The sequence below is a fragment of the Canis aureus genome, chromosome 6, assembly GCF_053574225.1.
Source record: "Canis aureus isolate CA01 chromosome 6, VMU_Caureus_v.1.0, whole genome shotgun sequence".
Lineage (NCBI taxonomy): Eukaryota > Metazoa > Chordata > Mammalia > Carnivora > Canidae > Canis > Canis aureus.
Window position 1 is genome coordinate 9,330,578 of NC_135616.1, and position 16,883 is coordinate 9,347,460.

The 16,883-nt window shown below is 37.5% G+C and overlaps 1 protein-coding gene across 2 annotated transcripts in view; it reads left to right on the forward strand.

Annotated features, from left to right (window-relative positions):
* The first annotated feature begins 340 nt into the window (after window positions 1–340).
* AKAIN1 (A-kinase anchor inhibitor 1) overlaps window positions 341–16,883 on the forward strand; it is an 84,248-nt gene continuing 67,705 nt past the window's right edge. The window contains exons 1-2 of one of the 2 annotated variants that reach the window (XM_077900109.1): window positions 341–1,228; window positions 11,534–11,591. In XM_077900109.1, coding sequence (XP_077756235.1) covers window positions 11,537–11,591 — 55 coding nt within the window. In that variant the 5' untranslated portion in view covers window positions 341–1,228; window positions 11,534–11,536. The remainder of the gene's footprint in view (window positions 1,229–11,533; window positions 11,592–16,883) is intronic. The other variant, XM_077900110.1, reaches the window with a different exon arrangement.

Here is a 16,883-nt window from a genome sequence, read left to right on the forward strand (position 1 = left end):
CAAACGATTCGGGAGGAGCCGCCGGGCAGGCCAGCGGACGCACCTGGACCCGCAGCGCGGCCCGGACCCACCGCCGCCGCCGCCGCCGCCGCCGCCGCCGCACCTGGTCCGCGGGCTCCCAGGCGCCCCCGCGCGTGCGCGGCCTGAGTCTGTGTCGGGAGGTCCAGCCTCGGGACCGCCGGCGCCCCGCCCCCGCCGGGCTCCGCTCCTTCCGCTGCGCTGCCGGAAGTGCGTGTCGGCCTCGGGGGCGGGCCGCCGCCGGGAGAGTCGTCGCGACGCGGCTCCGCGGGTCGGCCTCTGCCAGCGCCGGACGTCCCGGCTTTCCCGGACTAGTGGTCGGAGGAGGGCGGACCCGGAGCCCTGGAGCCGGCGGGCGGGAGCGAGAGGAGGAAGTCCGGCCGGCAGACGGGCGCCGGGGTCGGCGGAGGGATCTGGGGCCGGGGCGGCGCGCGTGAACCCCGGGCAGTTCCTTCCGCGGGTGCGCGCGCAGGTGTTTAAAGGGAAGGCGGCCGCGGGGGCTGCGGGTTCCTCCGCCCGCCCGCGAGGTACTGTGGTCCCGATGCTTAGGGGGTGCGGTCCGCTGCTCTGGTTCTTCACGTGAAAGCCTGACAGCTGCAGGTTGCCGATTCTGATGAATCTCTCCGTGCCTCCCGAGGAGACTCCACCGGGGCGGGACGGGCCCTGGAGCAGCAGCTCTCTCTTCTGCCCCGCGCCTTGCAGAATCTCGTGCAATCTTTCCGACTCTGAAGCCCATGCTGGTTTTTTTTTTTTTTTCCCCTTCCTTTTTTTTTTTTTTTTTTTTTCTGGAGGTCAGAGGCAGCTCAGAGAGCACACAGACTTCGGCTACAAAATGGGTGGACTCCTGGGAGGATGCTACCTCACTGTCAGGGCTTCGGACATGAACTTTAAACGTGAGGTGGTGGGCAGGGTTCATAGATGGGAAAGGACCGTGTCTCGAGGAATGCCTCCTGTAGTTACGGTGGTGAAGGGAATGTATGTATACCTTCTGCTTCAGTTCAGCCACTATTTACAGTGCGGGTCGTGAGCACTGCTGCTCTCCTGTCGCAGGCTCTGCTCGGACCCCTTTCCTACCCAACCAGTCTCAGTTTTTTTTTTCCATCAGTGTTTATAGTAGGTAAAGAAGGCTTCAAATAAAGTAACATTTGCTAATGAAACTGCAGGCATCAAATTCTGTTGCAGTACTTTCAAAAGCAGAATGCTAAACTAGGTGAGTTTCGATGTCTTATCACCTGAAGTATATGTACCTTGAGAAAGAGAAATATGCAACGAAAAAGTTATCTATGGGTAGTAAAGGCTCTGTATGTCTTTATTATGGAAAATTTTTATGCCTCTCTTGAAAGTGATTTTATTAAAAGCAATAAAATTTGTTAAAGTGAAAAAAAAATTATGGAAATATGGAAGAAATGCTTTCGATTTTCAACATGCTAGTTATGTAAAGGGAATTTTGGAAACCATAAAGGATGGATATGGAGCTTAGACTGCATTTCACATCTCAGGCGTAATCTGAAGAACATGTAGTGTTCTTGTAATCTTTTATAGCTAGAAATTGATTTTTTTGTTGTTGCTGAGGAAAAGATAGCGTCATCATATTCACTTTATCTAAAAAAGGAAAACCATTTATTGAGCCAGTGTAATTTATTGAATTTCTCTGGAGCTACAGATAGTAACAAAATGTCATTTAAAGTTTCAGAACCAAAATGAACTCTTTACTTTGGCCTCAATATGAGATTTATGAACACAAATACAAGACTGGGCAATCATGCTGAACATACTCAGGATGTGCCCGCTATTAACAATGAAAGCTACGTGTATTTTCTTTTGCAAATAACATACATTACAAAACACATTTAAAAAGCCTACATTGCCAGACACATGATAGATGCTTCATAAATATGTAATATATATTTTTAAGTTATTAAACCTGATAATAAACATTCTTGAGTCTATGACTCAAGATTAAAACTTAAATTGTGGAATTTCTGTGTGGTATTTCCCTATTCTATCTTTCCTGAGCTAACCAGTATCCTGAAGTTTGTTAATCACCCCCTGACTTTTAAAAACATATGGTTTGGGACGCCCAGGTGGCTCAGTGGTTGAGCGTCTGCCTTTGGCTCAGGGCGTGATCCTGGAATCCTGAGATCGAGTCCCACATCAGGCTTCCTGTGAGGAGCCTGCTTCTCCCTCTGCCTGCGTCTCTCCCTCTCTGTGTCTGTCTCATGAATAAATAAATAGAATCTTAAAAAAAAACAAAACAAAACATGGTTTTATATTTATCTGTCTATACCTATAGATCTATTTGCTTATTATTGCTTATTTCAGGGCCTTTTGAAAATAGTATCAGCCTGCTTTAGATTTCTGTAACTTGTTTCACTTATTCAAAATTATGTTTCTAAAATTGCTTCAAATTGTGTCATTCATGCAGCATTAGTTTCTTTTTATTGCTGTGAAATATACCACTGTGCAAATATACCATAGTTCATGTGTGCATTTTCCTGATACTGGATGTTTGAATTGTCTCTAGCTCTTTGCTATTATAAATGATGACATGATTTTTCTTGCATGTATCTCCCGGCCCATGCGTTAAGAATTGTTTTAGGGTTACATTTAGGTTTGGGAGTGGAGTTGCTGTATTAGAGGGCATGTGGATATTAAATTTTACATGATAATGCTACTACATTGTCTTTTAAAATGTACCCATTATACTTTCACCAGCACTTGGTATTTTCTGTTGTCTTCCATTTGCCACTCTAGTAGGAGTAAAATTATGCCTAATTGGTTCTTTTAATTTGCATTGTTTATGTTTTTAAAATATGTTTGAGTAACTTTTCATGTATTTTTTGACCATTTGTATTTCTTTCTCTCTTTTGTAAGATTTTTATTTATTTATTTGACAGAGAGAGAGCCAGAGAGCACAAACAGGGGGAATAGCAAAGGGAGAGGGAGAAGCAGGTTCCTTGCTGAGCAAGGAGCCCAACATGGGGCTGATCCCAGGACCCTGGGATCATTACCCGAGTTGAAGGCAGACACTTAACTGACTGGGCCACTCAGGCGCCCCAACCATTTGTTTCTTATTGTGTGCCATGTTTGTTTATGCATTTTAGTCATTTGTGGGAGGTTTTCCTCCCTTCCTTTCTTGCTAAGTATAATTGACAACAAATCTTATTAGTTTCAGGTATACATCACAGTGATTTGTTATTTTTATACATCATGTGATGATCCCCATGATCTATCACTATCCAAAGTTATTTTAATACTACTGTCTATATTCCCAATGCTACATATTATATCCCCAAGATTATTTTTTAACTGGAAGTTTGCACATCTTAATTCCCTGTACCTATTTTGCCCAACCCCTAAACCTTCCCCATTCTGTGGTAATCAATTTGTTTCCCATATTATGAGTCTGTTTCTGTTTTGTTTTTTTAGAATCCATATATGGGTGAAATCATGTGGTATTTTTTTTTCTCTTTATTACTGATTGACTTACCATAGTTCCCTCAGATTTCATTCTTTTTTTGTGACTAATACACTATTGTGTGTATGTGAATCTATGGATTCATCTATGGATGGACACTTAGATTGCTTCCATATCTTGACTGTTGTAAATGGTGCTGCAGTGAACATAGGGGTGCATATATCTCTTCAAATTGATGTTGATAAATACCCAGAAGTGGGATAGCTAGATTGATAGTTCTATTTTTAATTTTTTTAAAAGATCTTATTTATTTATTCATGATAGACATACAGACAGAGAGAGGCAGAGACACAGGCAGAGGGAGATGCAGGTTCCATGCCGGGAGCCCGACACAGGACTCAATCCGGGACTCCAGGATCAGGCCCTGGGCCAAAGGCAGGCGCCAAACCGCTGAGCCACCCAGGGATCCCCTATTTTTAATTTTTAAAGGAATCTCCATACTGTTATTTTTTTTAAAGCAGCTGCACATTTTACATTCCTATCAATAGTGATCAATAGTTCTTTTTTCTCCACATCCTCATCAACATTTGTTATTTTTTGTTTTTGATAATAGCCAATCTGAAAGATAACAGGTGCTATCTCATTGAGATTTTGATTTATACTTCCCTGATGATTAGTGATGTTGAACATCTTTTCAAGGGCCTGTTGGCCACCTGGACGTCTTCCTTCAAAAAATTTTTATTCAAGTTCTCTGCCCGTTTTTAAATCAGATTGTTATTGATATGAGGTTGTGTAAGTTCTTAATGTATTTGGATAGTAACCCTTATCTGATGAATGATTTGCAAATATCTTCTCACATTCCTTAAGCTCCCTTTTTGTTTTGTTGATTGTTTCCTGTGCTTGCAAAGCCTTTTTATTTTGGTGTAGTCTCAATTGTTTATTTTTGCTTTTGTTTCCCTTGTGTGAAGGATAGATCCATAAATATGCTGGTAAAATCAATGTGTAAGAGTTGCTGCTTATGTTTTCTTTTAGGAGTTTTATGGTTTCACCTCTCCCATGTAGGTCTTTAATCCATTTTGAGTTGATTTTTGTGTATGGTGTAAGATAGTGGTCCAGTTTCACTCTTTTGCATGATGCTGTCCAGTTTTCCAGCACCTTTGTTGAAGAGACTGTTTTCTTCCCATTGTGTATTCTTGCCTTCTTTGTCATAGATTAGTCAACCCTATGAATGCGGGTTTATTTCTGGACTTTCTATTCTGTTCCATATTCTATATGTTTATTTTTGTGCCAATACCATACTGTTTTGATTTTTATAGCTTTGTAGTATATCTTGAAATTTGGGATTCTGATACTTCCAGATTTGTTCTTTCTCAAGATTGCTTTGGTTATTCAAGGTCTTTTGTAGTTGCATACAAATTTCAGGTTTCTGGGCAGCCTAGGTGACTCAGTGGTTTAGCACCTGCCTTTGGCGGGGCATGTCCTGGAGACCCGGGACCGAGTTCCACATTAGGTTCCCTGCATGGAGCCTGCTTCTCCCTCTGCCTGTGTCTCTGCCTCTCTCTCTCTCTCTCTCTCTCTCTCTCTCTCTCTGTGTGTGTGTGTCTTTCATGAATGGATGAATAAAATCTTAAAAAAAAAATTCAGGATTCTTTTTCTAGTTCTGTGAAAAATGCTATTCATATTTTGATAGGGATTGCATTGAACCTGTAGATTGCTTTGGGTAGTATGGACATTTTAACAGTATCAATTCTTCCAATCCATGAGCATGGTAGATCTTTCCATTTGTTACTGTTGTCTTCAGTTTTTTTCATCAGTGTCTTATAGTTATCAGAGTATAGGTTTTTCACCTTCTTGGTTAAATTTATTCTTAGATGTTTAATTATTTTTGGTGCAGTTGTAAATGGGATTGTTATAATTCCTCTTTCTGCTACTTTGTTATTCATGTATAGAAATGAAATAGATTTCTGTATATTAATTTTGTATAGTGCAACTTTACTAAACTCATCCATTAGTCTACTAGTTTTTTGGTGGAGTCATTAGGGTTTTCTATGTATAGTATCATGCTATCTGGATATAGTGACAGTTTTACTTCTTCCTTACCAATTTGGAGAACTTTTTTTTTTTTTCTTGTCTGATTGCTGTAGCTAGGACTTCTAGTATTATGATGGATAAAAGTGGTAAGAGTGGACAGCCTTGTCTTGTTCCTGACCTGAGAGGAAAAGCTATAAGTTTTTCACCATTAAGTATGTTGTTAGCTGTAGGTTTTTATATGTAGCCATTATTGTGTTATGTTTCCTCTAAGCCTACTTTGCTGTGTGTTTTTATTATGAATGGATGTTGTATTTGTCAAATTATTTTTCTGCATTTCTTGAGATGATCATATGGTCTTTATCCTTCCCATTGTTAATGTCATGTACCACATTGTTAGATTCACAAATATTGATACACCCTGCATCCCTGGAATAAATCGTACTTGGTCATGGTGAATGATCAAGTGTATTGTTGAACTCACTTGGTGATTTAATATATTGTTGATTTTGGTTTGCTGATATTTTGTTGAGGATTCTTACATTCATGTTCATTGGGGGTATGATTGTATTTTTTGTTTCTAGAAGTTTATTTAGTTATTTTTAATATGTCTATTTTGATAGTCTGGATGTTTTGGATATATAGGTATAACAGTTAATAATCCTTTATTTCCTGGCTCACGTCACAGTTGTTAAATGGTAGAGCCCAGAGTTAAATTCACGTCTAACTACAAAATCTATTTCTTTTAATTATACCAGTGTTTTCTACTCTTCAGTATATGAATAGATCTTTATTAATGTGCATTAATATGTTTAAAGTCCTTAAAACAGTGTTATCAAATAATGTGTTCAATAAATGCTAGCTATTATTTTTAACATTTTTTCTTAAATGAACTTACCTTTTCAAATTTCTTTACTTTAGTCTTATGCCAAGTAGTACTATTTGTGACATTATCGTTTTGATATCTAATACATTTATTTTAATACAGTTTAAGGAACATACCTATTAAAATATTTATCCATATGTGCTTCAAATATCTTTTGTACCATCAATGTTATCAGTACCACACCGAAGAAAACACAAAAGCTTCTCAATAAACTCTTTCTGAATTAATATTTCTTTAATTCTGTTGTTAAACTAAAGAATAGTTAGATGAGCTAAATGCTCATTTGAAGTCCATTTACCTCCTGTCTGTGTGACTTTGGGCAATTTAATCTCTCTGTACCTCAGTTTTTCTTCTTTAAATTGAAGATAATTTTGGCTATAATTACATTTTTTTTTTAAAATAATTACATTTAAAGGAAGTATTGTATATATAACTTTTTGACATAATGCTTGATACATAGTAAGGACTCATGACTATTAAATAGCATTATGACCTTATTTTAAAGTTGTCCGAGGAGAAATTATAACACTTCAGAAACTGAGCATTTGAACAATCCTTCTGGAAGCTAATAATTTATATACAGGGTATTATTTTAAGGATCTCTCTCTTTTTATGCATAATCTTAAAAATTATGGTGAAATTCACATGTGATAAGATTAACCACTTTAAAGTGAACTATTTAGTGCCATTTCGTACAGTCATGATGCTGTGCATTTTCATCGCTCCAAAAGGAAACCCTGTACCCATTAAGAAGTTGCTCTGCATTTTTTCCTTCTCCTGCCCCTGGTAACTACCAGTTTGTGTTCTGTCTGTATGAATTTTTCTCTTCTGTATATTTCCTATAAATGGAATCATACAATATGTGGACTTTTGTGTTTAGCTTCTTTCATTTAGTAATCTGTTTTCAAGTTTTAGAAAGTGTAGCATATATCAGTACTTCATTCTTTATTATGATTGAATAATATTCCATTGTAAAGTATAAACCACAATTTGTTTATCCATTCTTATATTGATGGACATTTGTACTATTTCTACATTTTGGCTATTGTGAATAGTATTGCTTTGAACCTGTGTGTATGTGTACTTGTTTGAGTACCTACTTTTCAATTCTTTTGGGTATTAACCTAGGAGTGAAATTGCTAGGTCCATGGTAAACCTATGTTTGACTTTTTGAGAAACTGCCAAACGATTTTACACAGTGGTTGAACCATTTTACACTCCCACTAGCAATGTACAAGGGTCTTTCTACACATCTTTACCAACACTTGTTATTTTTCATTAAGAATAAAATATAGTTATTCTAGGGAGTACATATTCAAGTGATACATGATTGTGATTTTGATTTGCATTTCCCTAGTGACTAATGATGTTGAACATATTCTCATGTATGTGAATATTGGCAATTTAAATGTTGTCTTAGAGAGATGACTCAGATTCTATTCAGATTCTTTGCCCATTTTCCAATTGGCTTTTCTTTTTGTTGTTGAGTTATAAGAATTCTTTAGATGTTGAAGATACTAGGCTTTTTGTCAGATATATGATTTGCAAATGTTTTTCCCATTCTGTAGGTTATTTTTTCACTTTCTTGCTAATGTCCTATGCATAAAAGTTTTTAATTTTGATGAAATCCAATTTATCCATTCTTTTGTTATTGTTGCTTGTGTGATATCAACAACCCACTGCCAAATCTAACATCATGAAGACTTAGCCTTGTTTTCTTCTAAAAGTTTTATGGTTTTAGTTCTTGTACTTAGGTTGTTCATACATTTTGAGTTAATTTTTGTATATTGTATGATATAAGGGTCCAACTTCATTTTGCGTGTGTATCCAGTTGTCTCAGCATCATTTGTTGAAGAGATTATTCTTTCCATGTTGAATGGTGTTAGCAAACTTACAGAAAATCAGTTGGCCAAGAATGTATAGGTTTATTTCTGGACTCTTAATATTATTCCATTCATCCTGTATGTCTGTCTGTGTGCCAGCACCACACTTTTTGATTACCGTAGGTTTGTAGTAACTTTTGAAATCAAGAAGTGTAAATTCTTCAACTTTATTCTGCTTTTTAAATACTGTTTCACCTATTTGTGGCCTCTTAAAACTCCATAGGAACTTGATTTTTGGCTTTTGTAGTTCTTCAAGAGTAGCTATTGGAATTTTGACAAAGTGCATTGAATATGTAGATCGCTTTGGGTGATCATCTTAAAAATATTAACTATTCCCATTCAGAACAAGGGGTAGCTTTCCATTTATTTAGATTTCTTCATTTTCTTTTAGCAACATTTTGTAGTTTTTAGTGTACTGCATGCTTGATTAAACTTATTTCTAGGTAGTTTTGGATGTTATTGTAAATGGAATTTTTTTCTCAAATTTTTTTGTTTATTCATTGCTGGTGTTTGGAAATACATCTGATTCTTGTATCCTTTAATTGCTAATTGATAAGTTGTAATAGTTTTTCTGTGGATTCTTTGGAGTTTCTATATGTAGTCTTATGTCATCTGTAAATACAGATCGTTTTACTTTTTATGCTTTTGTTTCTTTTTCTTGCCTATTTCTCTGGCTAGAACTTCCAGTATAATGCTTCAGAAGTGCTGAAATTAGGCATCCTTATCTTGCCCTGATATTTGGGTGAAAACTTTAGTCTTTCACTATTAAATGTGATGATCATTGTGGGTTTTCCATATGTGTCCTTTATCAGCTTAAGACGTTTCCTTGTTTTCCTACTCTATTAAGTGTTTTTTATAATCATTAAAAAGGGTTGGGTTTTGTCAAATGCTTTTTCTGCATCAATTGAGATGATCATGTGTTTTTTCCCTTCATTATATTAATGTGGTATATATAGCATTGCTTTTCACCTATTAAATCACCCATGCATTCCTGAGATACATCCATTCTTTTACTACGCTGCTGGATTTAGTTTGGTAGTATTTTTTTCCTGAGGATCTATATATGTATATTCATAGGGAACATTTCTTGAGGTATCTTTGGTAATAGGGTAAAATTGGCCTCATAGAATAAATTGGGAGTGCTCTCTTCTGTTCCTTTGGAAGAGTTTGAAGAGTATTGGTTTTAATTGTTTTTTTGTTTTTAATGTTTGGTAGCATTCACAAGTGAAGCCATTTGGTCCTGGACTTTCCTGTGTTGGGAGATTTTCTTCCTTTTTTCCTTTTTCTTTTTAAGTCACTTATTTAATTTCTCCTATTCCTCCTGAGCCAGTTTTGGTAATTATGTGTTTCTAGGACTTTGTCCATTTCATCTAGGTTATCTAGTTTAATTGGTGGACAATTATTTATAGTATTTTATTTTAAAAAAAATTTCTGGGGATCCCTGGGTGGCGCAGCGGTTTGGCGCCTGCCTTTGGCCCAGGGCGCAATCCTGGAGACCCGGGATCGAATCCCACGTTGGGCTCCCGGTGCATGGAGCCTGCTTCTCCCTCTGCCTATGTCTTTGCCTCTCTCTCTCTCTCTCTGTGTGACTATCATAAATAAATAAAAATTAAAAAAAAAAATTTCTGGAGAGTTGGTTGTAATGTCCCCATTGTAATTTCTGATTTTAGTTATTTGCATCTTCTCCTTTTTCTTTCTCGTCTAGCTAAAGTTTGTCAGTTTTATTGATTTTTCCCCCTTAAGAACAAACCTTTCGTTTTATTGATTCTCTTGTTGTTTCTATTCTCAATATCATTTATCTCTGCTCTAATCTTCATTATTTCCTTCCTTTTGTTAGCTTTGGGTTTAATTTGCTCTTCTTTATCTAGTTTCTTAAAGTGTGTTATGGACTGAACTGTGTCCCTCCCAAATTGATACGTTGAATCCCTAACCCCTCAATGTGGCTGTATTTGAAGATTAGGCTTTAGGGAGGTGACTAAGCTTAAATGAGATCATAAATATTTTTCTGTTTCTTTGGAGCACCCTGACTAATACATTCTCCTTTTGTTTATTTCCAAATCTTCAATCAAGAGTATATTCATGGATATATTCTTACAGAAAATATCTTTCAAGTGTTTCCCACCAAAAAAATTCCTCAACAAATAAGAACAAGGACAATAATTTCTTTTATGAGTGTGTGGTTCTGCCACCTTCTCAAGATGTTTTAAAAGGCTTAAGAGAAATACATTGAATGGCACTACATGGCTACTTTAGACAGCAACAATGTTTGAGTAGAGGATGTTAAATATATAGAAAGGGACTTTACCCGTATTTTAACCTCTATCTATATTTTAGGCTAGACTCTTCCGTGGCTTTAGTAGCTTGGAGTCTTGAGGTGGGGTTGAAGTAGGGTAGGATCATTTCTTCACTATCCTGATGGTGTGTGGGAAAATTGGACTAGCAAGTTCAAAATCTGGAGGGCAAGCTAGCAGGCTGAAGATTCAGGTATGAATTGATGGTGTAGTTCTGAGTCTAAAGGCTTAAAGCTCTGGTGGGATTTCTATGTTGTAGTCTGGAGGCATAATTCTTTCTTTGGCAAACCTTAGACTTTGCTCTTAAGATCTTTAGCCAATTGAATGAGGCCTACCCACATCATGGAGGGTAATCTGTTCACCTTAAAGTCAACTGATTTTCGATGTTGATCACATCAAAAAAATACCTTCACAGCAACTGGTGTTTGACTAAATAACATTCACCATAGTTTTGCCAACTTGACACATAGAATCATCTGTGTAGAAATATGGTCATTTTAATGGCACTTGAGTGGCTCAGTTAAGAGTCTGACCCTTTTTTTTTTTTTTAAGATTTTATTTATTTATTCATGAGAGACACAGAGAGACAGAGAGACAGAGAGGCAGAGACACAGGCAGAGGGAGAAGCAGGCTCCCTCCCTACAAGGAGCCCGATGGGGGACTTGATCTCGAGTCTCCAGGATCACGCCTGAAGATGGCGCTAAACCGCTGAGCCACCCAGGCTGCCCAAGTGTCTGACTCTTGATCACATCTCGGGTCTTGATCTCAGGGTCATGAGTTCAAGCCTTGCGTTGGGCTCCACACTGAGTGTGGAGCCTACTTAAAAAAAAAAAAAAGAAATTTGGTCTTTTTAGAATAATATTTGAAGTTAGAAGAGATGGCTTAAACGAAAGTGGGAATTTATGAGAACTCATCTGAAAGTTGGTTTTATTTGACTTGTACTTTTATTAGAAGACAAATTAAAGGGCACCTGCATGGTCAGTTGATTAAATGTCTGACTTTGGCACAGGTCATGGTCTCGGAGTCATGGGATAGAGCCCCACGTCTGACTCTGCACTCTCCACTCAGTGAGTAATCTGCTTATCACTCTCCCTCTGCCCCTCCCCCTGCTTGTGCTCTCTCTGTCCCTCTCTCTAATAAATAAGTAAAAAAATCTTTTTTTTTTTTTTTTTAAAAGACAAGTTAAATCCGAAATATTTCAAAATGGCCACTTCCTTTAGGGAAGTAAATGCATAACTGTGCCCCCATCTGATGGGGAGTTAATCAGCATATATTTGAAAGCCATTATGACAAAGGCTGCTGCAACTATCAAATAAATGATTGTTTCTGCTGTCCAGGATGCACCTTTTATCACTTGCTCACTCTCTTTGGGGGATCATTGACAGTGACTCAGACTGAGTCAGGAAGCAAGATGTCCACTGATGTCACATTAAAAAGACTGGTGAGACTTACAAACTACAGGGGCTTGATGAATAGATAATGAAATAGCATTTTTAAATGGGTACGCTTTTCTTGCAGATATCCTTGGAAGACAGTTATTCTGTTTCCTGGAATGGGCTTTGTTTTGACATGGGCCCCATAATAAGGTAACAGTCCCTTTTGATCATTTGTCAGCATGTCTGGAGCTCCAGCTGCATTCAACCTTATGGATTTGTTAGGGGCATCAAATGAATAATGCATGTGAAAGCATTTTGAAAGAGATCAAACATTAGAAAGTTGATGACAGGATAGGCAAGGTCTGAACCAAAGAACTTATATAAGACGTGTCAGAATTCATCAGGGGCCACTTGTTGGTTTCAAAGCTTTTACAGTATTTAAGTTAATTTTGGCATTTTAGGCAGGAGGAATGGTTTCATTGGATTTTAGAACTTATGGTTAAGGAAGCAAAGCATTAAGGAATTCATTGAATTCAATCTTTTAATAGCAGAGGCAGTAATATGGCTTATGGGACTATCAGTTTAACAAGTCTAAGTCTTCCTTAGAAAGACAGAATTTTAAGAGCAACTATTTTGGTTTATTGTATAAAGTAAAAATCAAAAAAATTTTGAGAAGGTATTCTCTTCTAATCCCTTTTTTTTTTCTGCATTCCTGTACATTCAGATATTCCTCATCCTGTTGCCATATTGGATTATGTAAAAATTAAAGATGAAGATTATGCCTGTGAATTTCTGAATCTTTTATGACTGGTACATGGTACATACTAAATAAATTGTTACTGTTCAGTCATGAAACAGGTTGTATGACACATGAGATAAAGTTAATGAGGATGGTTGGCTTAAGATGGGAGAAAGTTGTGATGAAAGTATTAGACATATACATGCAAATAATACCATTATTTATTGATGGAAAAAAATTTATGATTGCCAGTTATGTGTCCGAATTGTCCTAGATGCTAGAGTCACAACAATGAATAGAAATAGCTAAGATTGCTGCTATTCTGGAGTTCATGATCTATGACTAAAGAAAACTGGGGCAAGCATACTGAAAGAAAATTAGCATTGAGAGAGCACACGACAAGGCACCCAACTTCCACTGTGGAGTCAGGGAAGCAGTCCTTGAAGAAAAGGAATTTAAGTTGAGATCTGAAGTATATGAAAGTATTAATAAAATGGAAAGGAGGGAAGGGTGGACTTTCACAGAGGCAATAGGCCAAGTCTCTGTTAGAATAAGTATGGTATGTTTGAAGATTCAAAAAATCCTAGCATATCTAAAGCACAGAGAGTGATGGGGGAGCAGTACAAGGTAGGGGTGGGGGGGAAAGGCAGGAACTAGGCAGTGGGCCATGTTGCAAATTTTGGTCTTCATTCTAGGAACAATAGAAAGCCACTGAAGTTTTAATTAATGGGGGATATGGTTACTTATTTGTTTTGAAAAGATGACTGATTACAGTTGGGATCAGAGCAGATGTGGGGAGACCAGTTAAAAGGCTATTGCAGTTGTCTCGGCGAGGGATGAAGGTAGCTTGGATTAGGAGAGTAGTAACAAAGAGGAGAGAAATGGGTAGCTTTGGGAGTTCTGTAGACAAGATGTAGTAATATATTGCATACAGTGCAGGAACACCTTCACAGTTTCATTTACTAAGTTAGGGAATATTGGAAGAGCATAATAATTTCATTTCAGACATGCGGAGCCTGTCATTACCAATAACTATAACACACTCCCTAATTACCAGTTTCAACCACCCTTTTATACCAGTTCCTAATGTTTCCTGTTCACTCTAATTCCCCTACTCCAATGTTGCTTTTCCCATCAGAATCTATAATCCACTGATCACTCACTGTTTCCTGCTTCTCACTTCTTTTGTGATCTTATTGAGCACTTGATTCAATTTATATTCCTTCCATTACAGCATTATAATCACTCTTTCACATACATTTATGCTTGATTCCCTTGACTTTCTCTTGCTGCATTCTATCTTCTTGGAGAAAACACAACCCTATTTACTTTCAATTCCCCCTCTGCTCCTCACCTACCCTTGTGCTAGAGAAAAACTCAAAAAGCGTGCTGAATGGGCTCAATGTATGTGATTACTAACATCAAATGTGGCCATGATACTGCTTGGAAATCATACTGGCTTTCACTAAATACTCAGTCTCCATTTCTTCTTGATGACTGTTTCATACTGATCACACCTCAAATCATTCTTCTATAGTCCTCACTCTAAACTGAGGAGCTTGTGTCCATTGCATTGAGAAACAAATGCAATTGGAAGAGAACTTCCACAACCTCCCACCATTACATCTACCCACTTGCAGGTGTCTGTATCCATTTAGGTTGTCTTTTCTTCTCTTTATAGGCGAATTACTTATCCCTGGCATAGACTAATTTCCTCACTTGTCTCATTTCCTCTTAGGATGGGACCACTCAAGGGGAAGGGCAATGCTCTGTAAACTCTCTTCCCTCTTCCCTGCATCATCATTCTCTCCTCCACCAAAATCTTCTTTTGACCTCACTTTTCCCTCTAGCTAATGTCCTTTTCCTTCCCTTCTCTTAATAGTGAAACTTCTCAAGAGTTGTTTGTAATTCACTTTCTCTATTTTATCTCCTCCAATCCTCTCTTGAACCACTCAGTCAGACTTTTATACTTGCTACTTATCCTGAATGTATCAAGGTTACTGTGACCTCCATGTCATTTTTCAATCCTCACCTTACTTGATGTATTGGCAGCATTTGGTATAGGTGATCACTTTTTCAACCTTGAAACTCTTTCTTTTGGTTTTCAAGTGTCATACTCTCTTAGTTTTACACCCATCTCTCTAAATGCTCCTCTCAGTCTCCCTGAGTTCTAAATACTGAGAGCCTATATCTCATTTCTTGGACCTCTTTTCTCTTTTCTTTAGTGATCTTATCCAGGCTCATGTATTTAAATAGCATATACAGAACTGAAGCCTCCCCAATCTTTATCTCCAGCCTAGACCTCTTCTTGAACTCTAGACTTGTATATCCATCTGGCTCCTTGACAACTCGCCTTGGATGTCTAATATGTGTCTCAAATTTAACATGTCCTGAAATGAGTTTCTGTTCATTTCTTAACCTGCTTCTTCTGAAATCATCTCCAAGTAAGAAAATGGAAACTTCATTTTTCTAATTATCCCAACCAAAAACCTGGGAATTATCCTTGACTTCCATCTTTCTTCTCAAACCCTATGTCTAATCTATCAACAAATTCTGTTAGCTCTATCTTCAAAATATATATAGAATTCTGACCGCTTTTTATCACTTTACCTCTTAATGCTCTTGTCCAAACCAGCTAGATTGTTGCCTTCTAACTAGTTGCCCCACTTCTGCCTTTATTCCCCATCTGGTCTGCTGTCACCCCTGCATGCAGCCAGAGCGGTACTTTTTTTTTTTTTTAAGGACTTTATTTATTCATTCATGAAAGACATACAGAGAGAGAGGCAGAGACACAGGCAGAAGGAGAAGCAGGCCCCATGCAAGGAGCCCGATGTGGGACTTGATCCCGGTTCCCCAGGATCAGGCCCTGGGCTGAAGGTGGCGCTAAACCGCTGAGCCACCTGGGCTGCCCCTAGAGTGGTACTATTTTATTTTATTTTATTTTATTTTATTTTATTTTATTTTATTTTATTTTATTTTTTTATTTTATTTTATTTTATTTTATTTTATTTTATTTTATTTTATTTTATTTTATTTTATTATTTATTTATTTTTAGAGTGGTACTTTTAAAACATAAGTCAGATCATATTATTTTCTCTGCTCAAACTCCTCCAGTAGCTTCTTGTTTTATTTAGTGTAAGAGTCAAATTCTTTACCATTGCCTACAAGGCCCTATATGATATAAACTTGTTAAAATTCTGATTTTATCTTTCTGCTTTCTCCTTTATTCATTCAGCCTCATATATGTGACCTGATTGCTGTTTCTTCAAGATATTATGCCTATTGCCACTTATAGGACTTTGCGCATTTTGTTCTCTTTACTCGTGTCCACTTTCATTACTTTACCAACTTTTCCAGAAAAGTCATTTTTCACATGTCACCTTCTCAGTGAAGCTTTACCTGATCATACTACTTAAAATTTCCAACTTCCTCTCAATACTATCTGTCCCATTATCCAATTTAATTTTTCTTCATACCATTTATCATGATGAAAAATATGTATTTGTGCTCTTATTGATTTCCCCTCAACTAGAATGTAAACTTTATGAGGACAGGAGCTTTGTCTATTTTGTTCATTAATATATCATCAGTTCCTAGAATAGTGCTTGACCTACAATAGATAAGTAATTGTTCAATGAATGAATTGATGAATTCAAGTGCACATAGTGAGTAGGCAATTCAGTTTATGAGTCTGGAGCTCAGAGAAGAGGTCTTCACCGGGGAAATAAATTTGGGACTCATTGGCATATATGTGGGGTGACCACATATCCAAATTGGCTCTGAATAGTGTAGGCAACATTACTGATAGTCCCCTTCCTTTACTTTTGAAAGTGGTCTGGTTTGAATGATAGGTTATGTAGTTCTCCTAAAAATACACGATAATTGAAACCAGAGGACTGGATGGGATTGCCTAGGGAAGGCCTATAAAGTGAAAACAGAAGAGGACCAAGGAAGAGCTCTTAGGTTCTCTAACTTATAAAGGCTTGAAGAGAAAGAAGAATCTGAAAATAAGATTGGAAAGGAGCAGTCTGAAAAAAAGGAGAAAAACCAGAAGAATGCACAAAAGCTAAGAGGAAAAAGTAGTTCAAAAGGGAGGAGGGTTATAATAATCTATTGAAAAATCAAATAATATAAGGACTGAAAAAATACCTGTTAGATCTTGGGAGTCAATGACAATCTCTACTTTTGGTGTAGTGATTAGGGCAGAAACCAGACTGATGAAATGGTGGGAGGAAAAACGAGG